This window comes from Sceloporus occidentalis, unplaced genomic scaffold (assembly GCF_023333645.1).
Source record: "Sceloporus occidentalis isolate IW3139 unplaced genomic scaffold, rSceOcc1.0.p SCAF_112, whole genome shotgun sequence".
NCBI lineage: Eukaryota > Metazoa > Chordata > Lepidosauria > Squamata > Phrynosomatidae > Sceloporus > Sceloporus occidentalis.
Genome location: NW_028317092.1, coordinates 2,287,328 through 2,309,419, shown reverse-complemented (window position 1 = coordinate 2,309,419; position 22,092 = coordinate 2,287,328). Strand labels below are relative to the sequence as shown.

General features: G+C 38.4%; 1 protein-coding gene across 1 annotated transcript in view; it reads right to left on the bottom strand.

Annotated features, from left to right (window-relative positions):
- Positions 1–22,092, bottom strand: part of LOC149282571 (phospholipid-transporting ATPase VB-like) — a 96,687-nt gene that overhangs the window by 61,807 nt on the left and 12,788 nt on the right. Inside the window, exons 3-4 of the mRNA XM_089498064.1 lie at positions 5,642–5,917; positions 1,015–1,209 (exon numbers count right to left, since the gene is read on the bottom strand). Coding sequence (XP_089354190.1) covers positions 1,015–1,209; positions 5,642–5,917 — 471 coding nt within the window. The remainder of the gene's footprint in view (positions 1–1,014; positions 1,210–5,641; positions 5,918–22,092) is intronic.

The window sequence follows — 22,092 nt, the reverse complement described above, 5'->3', positions numbered from 1 at the left end:
TTGTGCTCTTATGCAGCGGATTTTGGTAAATCTGCATTTAAGAGGGCAGAATTTAGCACTGCTGCTCTTGTCACCATTAGCCAGATATTTTGAAACATTATACTATTGGGCTTCTAGCTTCTACTTGGCCCTTGCAATGTAGAATTATTATTGCTTTTGACATATTCACTTTAACATTTTCTATCATGGAAATCACTTAACGGGAAATTAAATGTACTATAACTTTCACCCAGGGGAAAAAATCTAGCATGGTGAATCAACTTTACTGTATATTATATATCTCTATCTGTCCATATTACCCAAGTAAACTTACATATTATTTCCAAGTATACAACAATGAAGAAAATATGCTTAATGGGGTTTACTCCACGCTATGCAGTTATTAATTATGTCACTTCTTGTCCTGTCTCTCTGGAGTTCACTACAAGTCTTACATTTTTCTTAAGGAGACGTTGCATTTATACACACTATTCTCCCTTCTCCTCCCTGCCCATTAACCATAAGTTCACCCCTGTCACTCTAACACCTTACACCAATAAAACTCATGCCACCATAAATTGACATGCACAGAAACACCCAGTTGCACATGCTAATACCAAATACCAACACTATGCAATAACATGCACCTGCCTTAGTGCACCCCTGATTTTGATTTCTGCAGTAAAGTCCAGCATTGCATTCAAAATGATCTCTAAGTATTTTACAACTAATAAACATACTGAGCTGTATTTCCCAGGCTGCAATCTGATTTGGCCTTTGGCACAGATTGTGTGTCTCAGCATACTGGAATTAGAGGTATGGGATTTACTTAGAAAGTAAGTGTCTAATTACTTTAAACATTTGCCATTGAGTTAATTTTGCATCAACTAAAAAGTAAAGTTTTCTAAGGGCTAAAGAAAAAAAAAAATTACATCCCTTTTTAGTCGCTGGTAAAATAAATATAACTGTTTTTGAAAGATTTGTCTGGGCATTACAGCTGAACAAAAAACAATTGTTTAAATACATAAAACTTACTTTTCATATACTTGTGTCTTGGTTAAGTTGATTTTCTTATCAAAGCAATATCTTCTATAGTCCTCCACGCCATCTTTAACTGCTATAACAAGCAGTACAATCACCAGTGGCACCATGGTTATTTCCTTATGAAACACCTCAATTTGTGGCATCCAATTCAGTATAGCAAGGAAAAGAAAATAAAGGTTTGCCGACCTACAAGATATATAAGATGAAAGCAATTTTAAGGTTATATTTAAAAGAATGTAGAATAGAACATTCATCCCAAAATCACAAAGCACTTAAACTGTAACATAATTATGTAAAAATAGTATACCTGGCATATGTAAAATTAAAAAAAAAAATTATTCTATATTTTGATACTGCATCCACACTAAACGATGGGTTATACATACGAAAGTATGTCCTATGTTTTCTTGAACATATAAAATTGCATGGATACAGTAAAAGTAAAAAAAAAAAAAAAAAAAAAAAAAAGTGATTAAGCATATGGTAAAAATTACGCTAAAGTGTTGATCGCAAGAGTTGGAAAACCCCCCTGTCATGTAGGTACTATGATGGGAAACAAATTGCAGAGAGCTGATATAAGTCAAATTTTGATAATTATTGTAACTTTTTAATTATTCTGGAGAAAGCAAACCTCTGAAATGCTTACGTGTGGGAAAGTACACAAAGCATAATTCTCTGCAAGGAAGTTAGGGTTGATTGAAGTATTTGTCAGTTTTTTACCACTTGGAAAAATCAATGGGGTGGGAAAAACTGTGCCTACCATACCTCCATTAACACGGACCATGGTCTCCCTGCTCCAAGAGTTAAAGGTCCGTTGGTCGTTGGTACGGACCTTTAACTCTTGGAGCGGGGAGACCAGTGGTCTCTCCCGGCCAAGTTGCGGCACCAGGATTTTAAAAGTCTGTATGAACGACTATTAGTCACCAGCAGGGGGCTAGTCTGCCATCAACCAGTGAAGCATAGTGGAGTTCCCTTGCAAGTTTGGTGTTGCATTTCTGCAAATGGAGTTGAGGATTTGGTCAGAATTAATGGTCTCCTCAATGATGAGAAGTACTGGCAGATACTTATGCCTCATGCAGTACTATCAGGGAGGCATCTGATTGGACCCATACATACAGCCAAAGTCATTAAGAACTATCTTCAGAGTAGACAAGGAGTCCTGGAAGTGATGGTACGTTCCCACAGAGCCCGGATCTCATCGAATCTGTTTGAGATTACATGAAGAGGAGAGAGAGAAGCAACAGAGGCTACCTAAATTTTTTATAGTTTTATAATTGTGGTTTGGAACAACCTACCTGCAGAGTTGTAAAATAAATAAATAAATAAAATAAATAAAAAACTGTGTGCAAGTGTACCTAGAATAATTTATGCTATTTTGAAAGAAAAGGGTGGTCTAAATCAAATCAATATTTGGTGTGATCTTTCTCTCACACACATTAGTACTGTGCAGAAGTCTTAGGTGAAAAGAATGATGTAAAGTAACAATGCATGAAAAAATACACGAATATATACATACATATATACACACACATATATATATATATATATAGATATATATATATATATAGAGCTATTATATACTAACTTAACATTCTACGAAGAAGTTAGTAGCCAAGGCGTTCGACACAGTTCCACACAATAGGTTAGTAGTCAAACTGAAAGAAATTGGTCTAGATGCAAATTCTTGTTCTTGGGTTGAATCATTAGTGATAGAGTACAGAGAGTTGCCATAAACGGCAATTTTTCAAGGTGGTTCAAAAGTGGTGTCCCTCAGGGTTCTGTTCTGGGACCAATTTTATTCAACATATTTATAAATGATCTTGCAATAGTCGTCGAAAGTCATGTTTGCAGATGACACCAAACTCTGTAAAGTAATACAATGTGAGCAGGATAATACTTTGCTGCAGAGGGATTTAGATAGACTGGGGGACTGGGCACACAAACGGCAGGTTAAATTTAATGTAGACAAATGCAAAGTTATGCACTTTGGGGTAAGGAATGCAAAAGCAACTTACACCCTAAATGGTAGCAACAAATGAGAAGGATTTGGGAATTGTTATCGACAACAAACTAGGAAACAATGTGCAATGTCAGTCAGCAGTTGCTAAGGCCAGTAAAGTATTGTCATGTATAAAAAGGGGAATCAATTTGCGGGATAAAAATATAGTTTTGCCCCTTTATAAATCAATGGTAAGACCACACCTTGAATATGCTGTGCAATTTTGGGCACCAATTCTAAAGAAGGATATCATAGCACTAGAAAGGGTGCAGAGGCGGGCTACAAAATTAATAAAAGGAATGGAACATTTTTGTTATGAAGAAAGGTTAACAAATGTAAATCTGTTTAGTTTAGAAAATCTGTGCCTCAGAGAGGATATGATAGCATTATATAAATATATTCGGGGCCAATACAAACCATTGTGTAGAAATATATTAAAAAACAGGACTATGCATAGGACACGTGGTCATGCGTTCAGATTGGAAGAAAGGAGATTTAGTCTAAGGCAGAGGAAAGGGATTTTTACAGTAAGGACAATAAGGATGTGGAATTCTCTGCCTGCAGAGGTAGTTTTATCAGAGTCTGTACAGACGTTTAAACAGCAACTGGATAAATACTCGCAAAAACAGAATATTCAAGGATATCATTGTTAAATTATGGGGAAACATCTTCTTGATCCAAGGAGAGATCTGACTGCTATTCTGGGGTCAAGGAGGAATTGTTTTCCCTAGTTTGTTGCAAAATTGGAAAAAGCAACAAACTGGGTTTTTATCCTTCTTTTGGATCAACAGCAATTAACAGATATGGGAAAAGCTGAACTTGATGGACGCATGTCTTTTTTTTTTAGCCTATATAACTATGTAACTATATGTGTGACAACTGATATGATTGTCACCTATATTTTATTTTTAACAAAGCTACAATATTTAACCTGGCCTCTTACAAGGAAAACTGTGTCCCATTTACCGTTCTGCAATCCATACTAGACTTACCAGGTTTTAAAGTAACATTTCTATGAAACAGTGGTTTATAAACACATATCGTATCTTAAAAAGAAAGTTTCAGATAACACTGTCCATTATGAGGTCTGCAAATTTGCAACAGCACCAAAGCCCCTAAGGACTGGCAGACAGAACAAGCGATCAATATAGCACAAAAAACAATCAATGTTTTATTGGCAGCATCTGGTGTTCAAATCCTATAGTGCTTTAGCAATATTTTACTGTAAATTATGACTCTTATAAAAGTCTACATTTTTCTTTTATTGACGTACTCTGTAATCATGGGGCATTCATTTTACCTACAGAATAACCTGGTTCAGATTATTGGCTCCATGAGCTCTCCAGGGACTTCTGGTTTCAGCCAGGCACAGATTTGTGCATGTATTAAAAGAATGGCACCACCTTACATAGATTTGAGCTAAATTATATATATATTAGCTAGCCAAAAACCTAGGAAACTTATGGTTCATTAGGAAAAAAAAAGAAAAAAAAGTGTTGCTACAAACTTCCACCCTGTGCACGATAGGCTCTGTAGAGAAGACCTTTCATCCGCGTGTATACCTTTGCATATGATGTTCAATGTAATGTGTTTGAAACAAATGTCAGGGTATTTACTGTGGCATTTGTGTCACATAGGGGAGATGTCGGCCATTTTCTAGAATATCTAGATCCACCTGGGAGATATTTTAAGATGCTTAAGTTACAGAAATGTGGACCTGGGTTCTCCAGTGACGTTTTTAAGTTAAACAGCGACAACAGTTCCATTCAGTGTTGTCGAGCTTTCTGTAGAATTAACACTGAAAATATCATGGACCACACCACAAAGTCATATAGCAAAGTAAAAACCAGAAAATTGAGTACAAGTATAATCTAGTCAATATCCCTCTCAACCTAGGGTTTGTATGAGTGCACGGACTACTAAATGGACTACTAACGTTTGTGGTTCAAGTAAAACATATAGTAGATGTTTAAAAACTGCAATAGTCAGGAAAATATGGATATTTTCCATATGGTTACCAACAAAAGGTATGTATAATATCATAATTGTATCCTGTTTGTAAACAGTATGTAAACAGTAATGCATACAAGTAATCGACCCAGCGTATCCAGCTCTGTATTCTGACTTATTCATGTTAGGACTCGGGCAGGAGATCCTGGCGGAGTTTTAGTCGATCTGGGGAAAAAACGTGGCCCCAGCAGGGTGATGTTGCTGCTCAGTGGGCTGGTTACATTATGGAGGACTATGCCTAACCGGCACAGCCTCCATAGCAGTCTGTACATGACACCATGTGCCAGTAAGAGGCAGAGGGCCAGGATATTAAATCTCATCAAGGAGCTGAGCTTTGGCGATAGAGACCACAGAGGGGTTGAGTGGGGATGCTGCCCCAGGTCAGGTCTAGGATAGTGCCCAAGGTAAATACACCAAAGAGTGTAGCTCAAAAGAAAAGTACATAATACATGATAATAATAAAAAAACAGCCAACAGCAAGTAAAAGGAATATTTGGCATGATTTCCATAGCAATATAGCACATAGTGAAAAATTTGCATACAAGCAGGAAATACACAAGCAGGAAATAACTGTAAAGTCCCAGGGGTGTTACGCAATCATGGTCCTACCTGTAAAACTGGCCAAAGAGGTTTTTTGGAAGGAAGCTTAAAACGGTATATTTTGTTGTTCGGATCTTGTTTCCTATATAAAATTTTGAAACCTTCTTGAAGTCTGCCTCCCATTTCTTGTTATTTGCAAAGACGACTCGTTGTTTGTTCAAGTTGTACGTTTGACTTTTTCTTTTGGATGGCAGAAGAGGCGTTGTTTCAGAGGGGCATTTTGAGGAATCTCTTTGTAAAGCCCTTTTCCAGCGGTAGAAACTCGAATCCATTGATTGCTGTGACCTGAGTGGTAAACATAATGTGAAGCAATTGAAACAATTTTACAACGAACAATCAGTTTTATTGCAGAAGAATATGCAGCTCTGACCATGTGTTCATGTTAATTTAATAATTATATATATATATATATATATATATATATATATATATATATATATATATATATATATATATATAACTAGCCAGGCATCATTCAAACCAGAACCATTCTTTATGTTATTCTGCCCATCCCTGTATAACTGCCCGCAAATGGGAGAAAGGTGATTGGATGCTGCTATCGCTTTTGGAGACATCTAGAAAATAATAATTAATTCTGAGTGGAGTTTAAAGTAGGAGGATTTTGAGAGAACCATCTACTGCTCATAAAATAGACTGGAACATTTAGTAAACCATCATAAAGATGCCCCTTTACATTTTTGTGTGCTCCCCTTTGCAAATTCATGGAGGGATACTATAGAATCCCCCATACACATTAGCCTCTTTTTGTGCTTCTAAGTTGGTAGGTTTGCAAGGAGATGTGTTTGGCTGCCTAATAGCTTGATGGTAAGAAGCAACCAATCAGAGGTGCGAAAACAGGACCATGGATGGGGTATTGCACTGCAGCTCTGGAACTGTAGCTTCTCTTAAAGCAATGTGATTTTTTTTTAACATATTAAAGAATGAAAATGAAAGCACACAGTTTGCATATAATACATCCTTCATTGGTGGGATTGACTAACACTATAAGGTATTTTCTTTTCATTATACAAGTAGCAGCTACAGCTATTCATCCATTTGGATATGATGCAATATAAATGTCAGCCGTGGTGTACATAATCTATCTACATAACAAAAATTAACCTAATAAAGAGAATACAAATATAAACGACACTACTGAACAAGCAGTACACGTTCCTATGCATGAGTAACACATTAGAAGAACACACAACTTTTCTTTGGATGTCTGCCATTACACATGGCATTGGCTTCATCCGAGTCCTAGTAGTTGTCTGCTTTTGCTGCCAGAATATTATTGATCTCAAACAAATACTTCACTACCGTGTGTGTGTTATGTGTATGCACAGCAATTGTCACACCAAGTATAGGTGTCAGGATAATGATCCACAATGCAGAGTTGGTATAACCTGCTACACAGCACAGAAATAACAGGATCGTAGTCAAGGCAGGCAGAGGTGTCAGTATACAGAGATAAGGCAAGGACAAAGGTCAGTGTCAAGCAGTGGTCTGGTACATAGTTCAAGATCCAAAGGCAACGGTACAATAGGATAAGGCAAACTCATGGTCAAGGCTAGGCAAAAAAACTGGAAACCAGTGCGGCACTACAAGGCAATATCACAGAGACTATAGATAGCACTTGCATGAGCAAGGGCTATAAGAACAATGAGGTTATTTAAGGGGAGACGCAAGTACACATCCATCAATTAGAATTATGTATGTGTTGCCCCTTTTCCCGCTCCCACCCTAATACCTCCTTACCGCCTCCCCATTGCCTACCTTTGGTGGCTCAGAAGAGAGGTTTCCAGGTGAGAGGTAAATGTTACTAACCCATTAATAAGAAAATGATATGACCATGGTAGTAGTAGCTAACAGACTAGCATGTACCTGCGCAACATGAAAACTTTAGTTTACAACAGCTGCGGTGGTAAAGATAAGCCACAACTACCCCAGTCTACAATCCCTATGGTGTTTAGCCAGTAATAGATGAGTACATATCATGGGAGCTGCAGATAGCGTGTAGTGTAGGCCACCACAACCCATACTATAATTACATGCCCATGAAGTTCAGCTAGTAATATGGCTGCTAATTATTGTAGATGCAGTCAACAAAAGTAAGTGTTTGTACTGTAGACTTAGTGTACTATCCCCTCAAAGCCAATTTACAGTTACCATCTACACTTTCCCATAATTAACTAGGGTATGACTTGAAACCAAAATAGGACACTTGGTAGTTTTCCAAGAGGTTGTGATAACATTCAACACTCAAAGTGCTGTTATTACATTTCTCATGATTTTCAGCCAACCAAATGGATGGCTGAGAATCATGCGACGTGCGTTCCACAGCAGATGCAGTGACAATTCATAATAATGTAAAAAGTATTGACGCTTCAGGTGTACTCACTTTCCTGTAAACCTTAACATACCAGACTGGCTGAGAGTATGGGAGCTGAAGTATTAACACTAGTGGCAATACATGTTTGAAATAAACTACCTTGAGTCTGCAGCCTGCAAACTGTGTCTCTGCCCAGGCAGGAAGTCTGTGCCTGTGAAGGAGCAGCTGCCAGAGTCAAGGGGAGGAGACCAGCTAGAGGGAGAAGAAGAGAGCAGACCCAACCATTGGTAGCAGGGGGGTGTACAAAATAAAAAATTTACACTCCTCTGACTCTTTTCTGCTCTCTATGTCTAGTTAACCTACTCTAAATAGCACACCGTTTCTCCCTCTCCTATTGCTGCACCAGTGGGCCTCTGTTTATCCTGAATTTCCCTCCAGTCACCCATGAACATAGCTTTGTGTTCTAATAATTTCATGTAATTTCTGTCTAGCACATTACCAGGCTAATTGTAGCATTATGTTGTTTTGGAGAGCTGTCTTTTGTTCTGTGATTCATTGTTTATTAAACCACCTGATATCACAACGACCTTATTACATACATATGGCTATACACATTTCTTTTTGCAAGTGTTCGATTATGCAGTCTTTCAGAAGCAATTAAAGCTTCATAGCCCTATACAAATCAATTAAGAACTTTTACCTCTGTGTAATAAGCAGGTGAATATCTGCAATTATCCATCACTTGTTTTTTTTTAAACTTATTTTCTAACATTGTTGCTGTTAGAATTATATTTGTTTGCTTTATAGTTTTATGAGCCTTGGATAATATTTAACAGTCTACCATTAACAATTAATAATAAATTATAGAGTTGCCAAGTAATTAATTTTGAAACATAACATTTATAGATTAGTTAGTGGGGGAGTTAGTTGTGTGAGGAGCAGATCAATAGCTACAATGTAAACATTTGGTTCCATGTTACAAGCTAAACCTGTCATTTTCTGTATGCGATATGATTGATGTGTATAATTAAACATATTGGTTAAGATGACATTGACATGGAGAAAATGTATTTCCATGTGATTTACGATTAAACAGTAGCAAAATGATTCAGGTTATAGAGAGGGGAATATAAACCAAAAACACAAGAAAAGAAAACACACACCACTAGTGTAAATGAATAAATAATACTTTCCCTAATTAGGCAGCAGCACCCAAATAAGCGTTCCTCCAACACTTAATAATCTATACTATTCTTCCAAATGGGGCGCACATCCACATAGGGGAAAAAAGATTTGGATTTGTTGAGAAGGAACCACTCTGGATTTGTTGAGTCATAAAGAAGGTGGTCTATGTTAGATCTTCGGGCAAGCTGCAAAAGAAAATCCTGATTCATCTCCTGAGGAAGCCGGTTGTCTGGTGAAACGCGTTGAGAGAGAGAGGGATATATTGGGAAGTTCATGCTGCTGGACGGTGGACTTTCCTGTGCCTGGTTTAAAAGCTGATTGCCTTGTACACGCTTTTGTACATTTCGTCTGGTGTAAGTGCAATATTTTACCTTATCCACATGACCGAGTGATACTGTGCCATTGCTGCTGTGTTTTTATATTTTTTAGCTACAAAGAATTAAAGAATATTTTATGATGAGCGCATGTATGTCCTTGGAAATGTGAGTGCACTACTCACTTGCAATACTGCTAAGCCTCATTTGCATACAGAGTCACACTATTTTTTTCAAAAATCTTTTTTCCCCTATGTGGATGTGCGCCCCATTTGGAAGAATTGTATAGAGAGGGGAGAAAGCAGCAGAAGAGAGCGGCTGGTTCTCTAACTAGAGCAAAAGGTATAGGGTGGAGAAGGTGGTCCTCATACCCTTGTTGAAGCTACTTCATGAGGGACAGCTATAATGACATTGCAATGCCATTATGGACATCTAATGATATGCTAGCTCCTGGACCCCTACCATCTTGCTCTAATCAACTCCATCCATGCTAAGCAAAGACTATGTCAGAAATGTGTCCAACTTGTCAGTAGCCTTCATCCTTTTCAGTGCCTGTTATAAGAGATGGAGCATCCAATGAAGCAGTGTTTGGTATCATTGTGGTGTGAACATGGGAATATTGGATAGTTTTTAAAATGATGTACTGATAGAAAGCTCAACCCCCGAAAGTTTGAATATTTAGAGGGGAAAAAGCTTGAAGCCTACAGGAAAAAAAGTTTTACTAGTAAACATTAATACACATGTAAACATGTATTTTTTCATATTTAATAAAAACTATGATTGATAAAAATGCATTTCTTGTTTTTATTTCCTTTTATTCCCTTTTAACCTGCCCCCAGTTATGCACATCTGCCCCCAGGCTTGCCACTCTGTCCCCATACAGGGCCGGCCCTACCATGGAGTGGGGCAATTGCTCCAGGCGGCACTTTTCCGTCCAAAGCCTTTTTTTTTTTAAAAAAAAAACAGCGGAGGAGAGAGAGAGGGGCTCCGAGTGGTTTTTGCTTACCAAGTTGTCAGAACCCGCTCGGCACCCCTCTCTCTCCTCTGAGAGCCCTCTAGCTCGGTCTCGGTGCCAGCTTGTAATGCTGAGTGCCGGAAGATGACGTCATTTCCGGCGCTCAGCATTACAAGCCGGCACCGAGACCGAGCAGGAAGACTCACCGCAGGACTGCTGAAAGGTAAGTACAATAGGGGATAGGGTAGATAATGGGGGGGGGGGCGGCATTTTAAACTTCGCCCCAGGTGGCATTATGCCTTGGGCCGGCCCTGCTTCCATATATGCCTTATACCCCTTATATGCCACTCTGCCCCCCAGAAATGCCTTATACCCCCTATATGCTACGCTGCATCCCGAGACTTGCCGATGAATGTATGCGCGATGTTCATAAACAACCTCTGCTACCGCCCGGCGCTTCCGCCAGGGCTTCTATGACAGAGCACCGGAAGGTCATGTCCAGTTTCAGGTATAAAATGATCAGTAAATATTCAAAATATCATAAATAGTTTTGTAAAATACATTATAATTGTTAATTCACTGAGCCAATAAGGTTTTCTAAGAAGGGTATAACTCTTTTAGGGTACAGAGGTCATTAGCAGACACTTATGAACACCATGACATCACTTTGAAAAAAAATATATATATATTAAAAATAGCACACAAAGGTTTAAAAACTTGATTTTCCACCAGGTGCAGAAACATTGTGTTCTTTTTTAAAACAATCATTAGAACCTATTATCGTTCTGCTCTGAGAATCTCCTTATCAGAACAGTTCAGCTGCCAAAGGATTTCACCAGTGGGCTGTTTCTGGTACAAAAATAAGAGAGAATTTATATTCCAAACACAACTCCTTTTCTATGATTTTACTTCTCGCCATGAGCTCTTAATATAATTTAAGATATATCTTATATCCAACACAAAGATATATAAAGTGATTTAGAAAGTTTGGAACAATATTACTAGAAACAGGTAGGTAGGTCTGTTTAAGAGGGGACCACAATGGCAAACATACATTAAATATTATAATACATTTGCTACATACTATACAAAATGTTAATTGCATGTATAAGAGAAATTTAAAGCTATACATTTAAAATCAAGTAGCTATAAGTATAAGAAGTGGTTAATTAATGCACTGTTCTCTTCTCTGGCACTCAGGTTAAATATGTTGGCTCATTCAACTTTTTTTTCTGAAGGGCTTCAGTGTTTTTAGAGGCAATACAGGACACAAAATCATGTGACTCATTGTGCCAGTTAATATTTTTATTTACTGGTGGCGTAGTGAATCTGAAGCCGGTAAGAAAATATATTTTAAACAGAATCATATAGAAAAATATAATCATGCCCGATGGTGATTTATTGTGCTTAACTTTTTATCGTAGCACTACAGTAATTGATTTTAAATCAGAACTCCTGGAAATTGCGCCGGAGTCACGGAGAGTAAGGGGCGCCGAGCGGCCGCTGAGAACTTCCGGCGCCCAGGACTTAGATTAAAGCATCGGGTTTTTTTAAAAACTTTATTTAACATGAATGATGTTAAATAAAGTTTAAAAAAACAAAACAAAAAAAAACGATGTTTCAAGTTAAGTCCCGGGCAGGCGCCCCTGCTACCATGGCGCCCTGTGCGGTCGCACACCCCTAAGGCCGGCCCTGCTCACAGAACAGGCCCACTTCGCCAATGCTCTTTTAGGCTAAATGGGACAAAATTTGCACTCCAAAATGCTGTGGAAAGCCTCCCCAGCAGGGTGGATGGCATTATAGCCACAAAGGAGAGGCCAACTTTGTATTAATGCCCATGGTTTTGGAATGAGATGTTCAACAAGCTCCCACCAACATATATCATCTATTTGTAAGTATATTTGGCCAACAAACAATATGCACAGACCAGTTAGAGTTGTTAAGTATACACAGATACATGCATTAAAGCATGAACAATAAAATACTTTTGTCATGGAGATAAACATTAAAGTGTCAAAGGGAGCAAATCCAAATACTATGAATCGTGTGCCACATGAGGACAGCCTGTCCCGTATTCCTCCAGTCGGGGTGAGAGTTTGCGCAGAGGCTCTGCCCTTATGAGGAAGAGCTCCTGGAGGTCTGGTTAACAGAACCAATACCCGGGAGAAGCAGACGAAAAGAGAGAACAAAAAGAGGCAAGAGAAAAGGCTGTGGAAAATGAGACCAGGACACGGCCAGCGGAGAAGGCAGACAGACAGAGTGACAGAGAGAAAGAGAGGGATATTCTTGCTTGCGTCAGGGAGGTGGGAGAAACTGCAATTTCGGGAGACTTGGAACCTCTGTGTTTCCAACACTCATGTTTCAGCCATACCCAACGGGAATAGGGTACAAAAAAAGATGAATTTCTTACAGTTCTTACCCTCTGTAAAATATGATGTTCATAAGTATATATGAATGGAAAACTGCAGTTCAATAAATTGTCTGGTCTCCAAGACATTATCCATCTAGGAACATTACATATATTACTCATACCTTCTGTGAAAATATAGTTTCACTGTAATCTGGATGTAACTGACCTTGGGTTTTTGTCTGGCTACCAGTGACATATAATTGTGTATTGTGTGCATATTGTATACCACACTTTGTAATACTGGAGCATTCTACTTCCTTGTTGAAATAAGGAACAACATAGAATAGTAACCAGCTGCATGAGGCTTTCCACGTGAATTTTATGGGATCCGAGGTACCAAACCGTGTTGGAATGCTGGTGGAACTGGTAATAAGGATACTCAAAGAATTAGTCATCACGGAGCTTACAAAAGAGAGAGAGGACAGGAAATGATTACCTCTATATGATTCATTTCAATGGACTTTGTCTCTATACAGGCATGGCAGTATTAATTGGTATTAGAAATATCTTTACAAAATGTTACTTATACTACATTGCTCCATTATATCCTGCATCAGTATCTGGGGGAACTATATGATCAGGGATGGTCAAAATTCTTCAAACCAGGCCCTCAGTCGAGGGGGATTTAATTGTTCCCAGGCCAGAATGTGCCAGCCCTCTCATATATATGACTGTAGGTACACTAGCTACACCTCCAGCTGTCCAACCCTCCCTTTCTAACATTTGCAGTTTACACTTGTGGTCGAAGGGTCATACGCATACCTGTTAACTTTATAAATCCCTTAGAGACCGTATTCAGATGTTATAGGTAGTGATGAAAAACTAAACATTAAAAAAGCATCACCCAAATTAGTCAGCTATTTTCCCCCACCCCGCCAAGACTGGAATACAAGCCTAGAGATCCATGTTCAAATCCAGCCATAGACTGCCCATCAGGCAAACTGGGCGAACGTTCAGTGGCAGATGGGGCCTCCCAGACACTGTGAAACTTTGTGGAAGTTGCCAAAAATGGATGACAATTGGTTTACTTTTTATACAGTAAACCGCTGGAGCTGCTTGCACGATATTGGAAGCAGATCCACCTCCAGGATGGAGATGCAGATTTAGGGGGAGCTATGAGTCCCTGTGCAGAAAGGGGCTGGAAGGAGAGAAGGGAATACCGAGTAGCAGGCCTACCGACCTCTTTTATAGCAAATTCTATCCTGCCCGTCTATTTTCCCTGCTACTGACAGTATGTTGTAAGTGAGAAGGGTGCCCATTGTTTGAAGCGGTTAGATTGTGGAGGTTCAGTATATCAGGGGCACCAGCTCCTAATAGGTCATGTTATACACGATACAGAGCGCAAAGGTCATAACAATGTAATATACCAGGCATGCTAATATGAAATTAATTTAGTATAAGTAGACCACTTCATTGAGGCATCAAAACTAATGGGGTTTAATTTAAAAAAACATCCTTAACAGATAATCAGAACAAACAAGCTAAAAACCTTAGTGGGGTCCACCTATAGCCTATCAACAGTTGTGGGATAACAATTCCAACTAAGCCTTGAATCACATGTTGTAGCCTTGAGCCTGATAAGGGTCTCCCCCTTACTAGTTTCTATACAGTTTCAAATACCACTTTATCAATCCTTGCATATATATTTTATATATATATATTTTTACAACAGAAATAAAAAGTGCAATTGTCTGTTAATTGGGGTAGTTATAGCACCAATAAACCCAGAACAGCAAAGTCAGTGTCTTTCCAAAGGAAAACAGACAAATTAACGGAGGAATACACACTTATATATACATAGAGAACTTACTATTAAAAAAGAAATCACTTAGTATACTGTTAATCAGTAAACTAGAAAGTTGTCAAGAGTAAAGCACTTTATAGCACATTCTGCAGTTCATGAACATAAATCTGATTAAGAGAGAGAACACCAATAGAAATAAATCTTGCTTTGCCTTAATATAGCTTTTAACTCGAATTCTGGGTATTATCTGTTCATTGCAGTAGCTAAATCATAAAGAAAGCAGATACTAATTATATATTTGATCCCCAAAATGTCTAATTTATGTTTCTCTTACATACACATGGGTTATCTTCCTTGACACATTTCCCAACAGGCATTTTAAATTTTCCAGTACATTAAAGAGCTTCTAATAATAAAAGTTTTATATTCTTTACAGTCTACAATGTTAGAAGAAAAAATATTAAAAACGTAAAAAAAATAAAAAAAAATTCCCCAGAGCCGCCAATAGTGTCACCACGCATTCCATTCTCCACTAATTACTGTGGCTTTCCGCGACATTTATAAGCGTGGTAGCTGTCCCTAGATCTGTTTCATCCATAAACACCCTCACAAAACAAGGCCTTTGGGGACGGGCAGACAGATGAAGATAAACTAGCAGGCTGGCTTCTAAGTTTCGAACAGATGTGTCTTTTTTTTTCTCTTTTTTTCCTATACTAGGAGGTAGAAGAGCACCTACCAAAACAAGACACAATACAGATGATATATTTATTTTTCATACTGAAAATTTCATCCAACTCTCTTCATTACATGAAAAATAACCTTGTAAGCCCAGCATATACAATATTTTTAATAAAAGTTTGTGTGTGTATATATGTGTGTGTAGAGCTGTCCCTGACCATCATACCCACAATTATAATCCACTCGCATCCCCCACCACAATCATTATCCCCCAAACACCATTTTCATACCCCCACCATTATTCCTCCCCAACATCACTTCCATCCCCTAACATTATCACCCCACATGGTACACATCCACACACACACACAGCCTCTAAAAACACAAACACACTCCCTCATGTTCACACTCATACATAAAACACATACTAAAAACATTAAGACTTGCACACAAACGCCAAGACACATTAACACACACACAGTTTCTTTCAGCTGCATGCTTTCACTCCTGGATCATGTAACATCGTGCTACATGACCCTGGTGCGCTCCCGCCAGTGGTGCCAGTCCAAGTTGAATACAATTTGGTAGCAGATCAAGGGCCAGTTGTTCCCCTGGGCTGGCCCTCCCCTGGATGTACAGCCTCAAGACTGGCCTCAGGGCAGGCAACCTACCAGGAAATTTCCCAGCCCTGGCCCTGAGCAGCTGATGTAGCAGGGGTGCAATGTCTACATCAGGTGTTTGTTTGTTTATTTTTAAAGAATTTACATTAAAATGCACCTTGTACTTTGATATGCATTCTTCTTTAGTGGGAGTGTTAGAAAGTGTTGTTCTCTATAATTCTGCCTTATTTTCTATATTTGATACTGTCAATTCCTACTAAAAGCTTAGTCTTTTTATTACAAAAATCACTAGGGGAAAACGTTCAGCATTATATACTTTACATAATCATTAAAACAAACAGAAAAAAGTGTACATTTAGCAAATGTATTAAATGCTAGTATCTAACATTTGAAGCTAGTTCAATACTCCTCTATAATTATATGTATTTTGTGTGATAATTAAAACACAAAAGACAGTTTACAAGCCATAACTGTTTCACAGGCAACGAAACATCAATAAAGAATATATTTCATTGTAAAGTCGTTGAAATTCAGGCTGTTCTGGATGCCAAGTCCAGTAAATACATACATGCATGCAATATATATATATATATATATATATATATATATATATATATATAAAAAAAACTGCATTTTTTTTTCATATAAAAATGTCAAATTTATGATCATGGTTTCAAAAGAAAGCCCAAAAACCAAATCTATATAATTTCTGTAGGTACATTTATTGAGTAAGAGGGACATTATGGGTGACCAGTAACCCCTTAAGGGGTTAATGGATTTTAAGAAAAGAAATCACCAAGCTGTGCATGAACTTATTACTTTAGGGGCAATATTTCCTGTTATAAAACATGTTTTTAAAAGCTATGAAAACAGCTGGAAATGGGAGTTCATACTGTGAAGCTAACTGGCTGAGAAACAGGTGGATTAATTAACAGTTTTGCATTATATGAATAGCATATGTTCAGCCTGTCATTATGTAAAAATACAGAGAATTAAATTCACACAAAAAACATTACAGAAACAGTCTAGTCCCCAAAGTTTTATTTCAAGCTGGAGTCCATGTTGCATGGACTGCAATAACCTAATTCTATGCATGTCTCAGTTTGATGCTGGAGAAGCATGCTACGGTTATCTTTCATAATGTATAGCGAAATGAGAGTTAAAAGCACAACTTTCCTACCAACTCTCCCTTTAGTGAATAAATCCTCATATTTGCTCCCTTGTCCTGAGATCTTATGTCTAAGGGGTGGACACGTGCAAACAAATTCTCATAATTTAAACCAATGTTATTACTCTTAACACCTAGATGCAGTTATCCTGTACATCTATCTACCTATATATCTACATTTATCTATTTATACCGCAAATGCTCTTATATTAAAGGCCATCTTATAATCAGACCTCAAACAGAGGTCTGATTATAAGACTAAGATCCAGATCCCCACAGCGCAGCAGGGAACATGGATTCTCCTCTCTGGTAACCTCCGCTGCTGCCGGCACTTCCTCTGGGGGCGTCTGAGTGCTGGCGTCACATGACCTTCCGGTGCTCCATCATAGAAGCCCAGACGGAAATGCCGGCAGCAGCAGAGGTTGTCGGGCACATAGCACAGACATTCACCAGCGGCCAGAGAGGAGGATCCCTCGCAGCGCTGCAGGCTATGTGGATCCTCCTCCCTGGCGACCAGTGAATGTCTGTACGTTGCGTACAGCCAGCCTCCGCTACTCTGCCGGGGCTTTTATGACTGAGCACCAGCATTACGTGACCTTCCAGTGCTCAGTCATAGAAACCCCGGCATATCCTCTGGAATGCCCTTCCCCGGTCTATCCGTCTTTATTCCTTCAAAAAATCCCTCAAGACCCACTTCTTTAAGGATGCTTACAACATAGCACACTAACGCCCCCCATACTCCCATAATCCTTTAGCTCACATTTCCTAGTCCCTCTCCTGCAATACTTTTACTAGTATGGCTGGTCTATCCCTAACAACGGCACTTTTGCCTATTGTGTAATACACCCAACTCCCTCTAGACTGTAAGCTCTTTTGAGCAGGGCCCTCCTCACCTGTTGTCTCTGTTAGTCAATTTGTAATGTAACATACTACTTGTTATGTCCCGTCTACCCATTGTACAGCGCTACGGAATTTGATGGCGCTATATAAAACAAAACAACAACAACAACAACAACAACAACAACAACAACCACCAACGGGCAGCAGAGGTTGTCTACGCGCATCGCGCAGATGTCTACCGGCTGCCCTCCCTATACACATGGAGTCTGACGTACGGGGGACGTGCCTGGGAAAGCATTGGTAAATTGGGGGGGGGGGCAACATTGCATATGGGGGGTTAAAAGGCATATCAGGGAGGCAGAGTGGCATACAGGGGTATAAGGCATATCTGAGGACAGAATGGCATATCAGTGAGGTAGGTGGCAGGCCTGGGGGCAGATGTGCATAACTGGGTGGCAGGTTGGAAAACAAAAGGGAAAAAAACAAAAAAAAAATTCTCAAGTTTTTATTGAATCTGAAAAATAGTTTACATGTGAATTAATATTTACTAGTAAAACATTTTTCCTATAATTATATTATACTTAATATTCTTATATTCAGGCTTTTTCCCCCTAAATTAAAATTCAAATGTTGGGGGGGTCGTCTTATAATCAAGCAAATACGGTATATAGAAGAATCTTGCTTGGACCTGGTCAGTTATGAAAGCCAAATCATGTTTATAATCTCCCTGCATTATAATTCTTTAGACAAGAAAACTTTAAGCAGTACACAGATGGGTTTCTCAGTAATCACACAGATCTCTCATAAGACGTGCCTGAAAACTAATTATCTCTGAACAACTGATTATTATCTTCCTGCATCTTTCTACCTTGCTCAATTCTCTTAGTGGATTACGTAATGAGATATGGCTGTACATGAGCCATTGGTTGCTTTTAAAAGCAGCTAAGATGTTTTCTGCAGTTTGCTGGAGACTTGGGAATTTAGGATATCCAGACAAACAAAATGTTCTTAAGAGTAGCTTGTGCAGATGAAGAGTAAACATCTGTTTTTAACTCATTTTGACAGTTCTAAACATCATTTTGATACCACACTTCAAACTTTACTTGTCATTTTCACCAATTTGTAATATTGACTTTTTAAAAAAAAATTATGGTTCCCATACGATGATGATTATTATTAGACTTGCGCATTCGTCTTCGGGCGAACATGAAAACGAGCACGAAGAGGCCGTTTTTTTGTTCGTTCCGAAGACACGCCGAAGAGAATACAGTGCCGGCAAAACGTAGGAGAAGACGAAGACTCACAACCACGAAGAATCGAAGATTCTTCGTGATCGTCTTCGTTTTTGCCGCGCAGCCGCCAAAATTTCAAACAGGAGTGAGCTGATCTCGTCTGTCCAATCAGCTCACTCTTGTGACGTCACGCTAAGGGTCTCGTCCAATGCCTGTGCTGCTGTTTTTTGAATTCTGAAGGCGCCTTTATAAGACCAGAGCTTGCCTGAGAGATCCATTCATTTTTCGCTGTGACTGCTTTGGCAACACTGCTGTGCTGCATCCGAGCGTTACAGAGAGAGATTGTTCTGTTCTGTGTGAGACTGGTAAGCCTTAGCCTGCCATTTCTCACAGTGTACTTCATCCTCACTTCAGTGCTACTTAATATAATTAATAATAATAATTTGATTAATTTATTTTTTTTTATTTAATTTGTCATCAACTGTAGTGTAAGTGCTGTTGAGTTGACAGTGCACCCAGTGCCTCAGTGGCACTGGGGTGCCCTTGCCCTGGGCTGGCACTAGTGCCTATTGCCTGTCCTGCTTAAATAAATTAAATAGAATTTATAAATAATAATTTAATAGAATCTATAATTTAATAGTTCATTATTATATATATATTTGTCAGTCATATATATATATATATATATATATATATATATATATATATATATATATATATATATATTCTATAGTATACTAGTGTAGAGTGTACTGTAGACATTCATCTACTAGTGTCTAATTTAAAATCAGTAATATTAATTAATATAATTAATAATTGAATTCATTATAAAATTATATATATATTTGTCAGTTATAGTTAGTAATAGTATACTAGTGTAGAGTGTACTGTAGACATTCAAGACATCTACTAGTGTCTAATCTAAAATCAGTAATATCAATAATTCTATAATTCTTTCTTGTCTTAGTTAATTAAATTAGCTATAAATAAAAGTAATAATATTAAATAATTACTACTAGCGTATAGTTCAGCTAATCTTATTAGTACTGGTGCTGCAGCTCTATAGTTTGTGCTTTGTTTTAGCAACAGCAAGAGACCAAGTCAATTTTTCTTAATTAATCTTTCATTTTATTTCATTTGTTTTGCTCACCTCAGTCCATCAGTGAAGTGAACTTGTTGGGCTAGTGAGTGCAGCCGCATAAGTGCTGTGTTTTTTTTTGATCAGCAAGCAGTGACGTTAACTGTTTTGCAAAGATTTTCTCATTTATTTTACATTTTATTTCAATTTTATTAAAAGTACCCTTAGTGTTTTGCTCACCTCAGTCCATCAGTGAAGTGAACTTGTTGGGCTAGTGAGTGCAGCCAGCAGTGAAGCTAACTGTTTTGCTGTGACATTTTATTTTATTTCTAATTCTTTTCAAGAAAAATTGACTGTGACGAGCTGTACTAAGCAAAGCTTCAAGCTACTAGCTGTAGTACTAAAATAATTCTAATCTTCTTTAATCTTAATCTATAATATATTATAAATAATATATAACAATATAAATTCTAATTCATAATCTATAATATAAGTAATTCTAATTCTAAATTCTAATTCATAATCTATATTCTTCTATCGATAATACATAATATATAAGTAAATTATTTCTAATCTATTAATATTATATAACTTAATATTAATTAATAAATCATATACTGAATCTGATTTAACCTCACTTTAGCTTAGTGGGTTTGAGAGCGTCTGCCTAGAGGTAGACTTATAGTAAGGAAATATAGCTTTAGGCTAGCATAGTAGTAGGCTAAGCTCTTAGGCCCGTGTAAATTCAAATTAAAAATAAAATACTGCTAGTTATTAAATAGTTAATCTTGAGTTAATAATTTAAATAACTTTAGCACTTTGGCAGATTGCACACAGCACAGTGCAGTAGTGCATAGTTTTACTTTTTAAGCAGTAGCACTGAAGAGAACTTCCTCTAATTTTTTGTCTTTAATTCGTTTTTCCTTTTTGTTTATTTTTATTTTTTTTTATTTTTTTTTATAGTTTTTTAAACACTACACTACACTACACACACACAACACAAAATTTGAAATGGATCCTCCTTTTGGGACTAAGGAGGGACAAGCTCCATCTACCACCGCCACCACCACCAGTTCTAAGATGCAGCCTTTGCGTCAGTCTAGTCGGCCAAGTAGGCCAAGCTCTCGCTTATCATTTGGGGAAGCATTGCTTGAAGGATCATCAAGTAAAGGAAAGGCACCAAAAGCAGGCAGTAGTAGTGCGGCTAGGCCCACAAGCTCTATGGTTTTTTACGGAAAGCCTAAAGCACCAGAAGCACGTTCAAAGTTAAAGGGTAGCACAAGTAGTACCAGCCCAGTGACTAAAAAGAAGTGCCTTTTGCCCCAAGCAGCATCTTCCCCATCCACCAGCAGCATGCAAGGTACCAAGCAGAGCCAAATTAGCAGCAAGACTCAGAGGGGTCCCAAACCAAAGCGATCTCATTCCTTTGTAGGGAAAACCACCACCACCACCACCACCCCCACCTCTACCGCCTCTACCACCACTAGTGCTGCGCCTACTGTTCCCACTGGTACCGCCACGCCATGTCCTCCTAGTACCTCTAGCAAGCCACCAAGTCCTTACAAAATTTTTGTAAAGACAGTTAGAGAGAGGGCTACACATAGTGGAACTCCACCTAGCGAGGTAGCAGAGGAGCCTGAGACTGAGAGGCCAAGTGCAGAGTCTATTCTTCCTGCTCGCACTACTACTAGTCACGAGTCTCACGACGATATCAGTCTTAGCTCCAGCCTAGCAGGAATTCCATTCGATCTGGCTAATGAAGAGCTAGACTATGAGCCAGAGGAAGTAGAGGAGATGAGTGGTCAGGAATCAGATTCCTCAGGGAGCAGTGTCCAAATGACTAGTGCACAATTTTCCCCTGAGCCTCCACCTTCTCCGCTACGATCATCACCACCACCACCAGC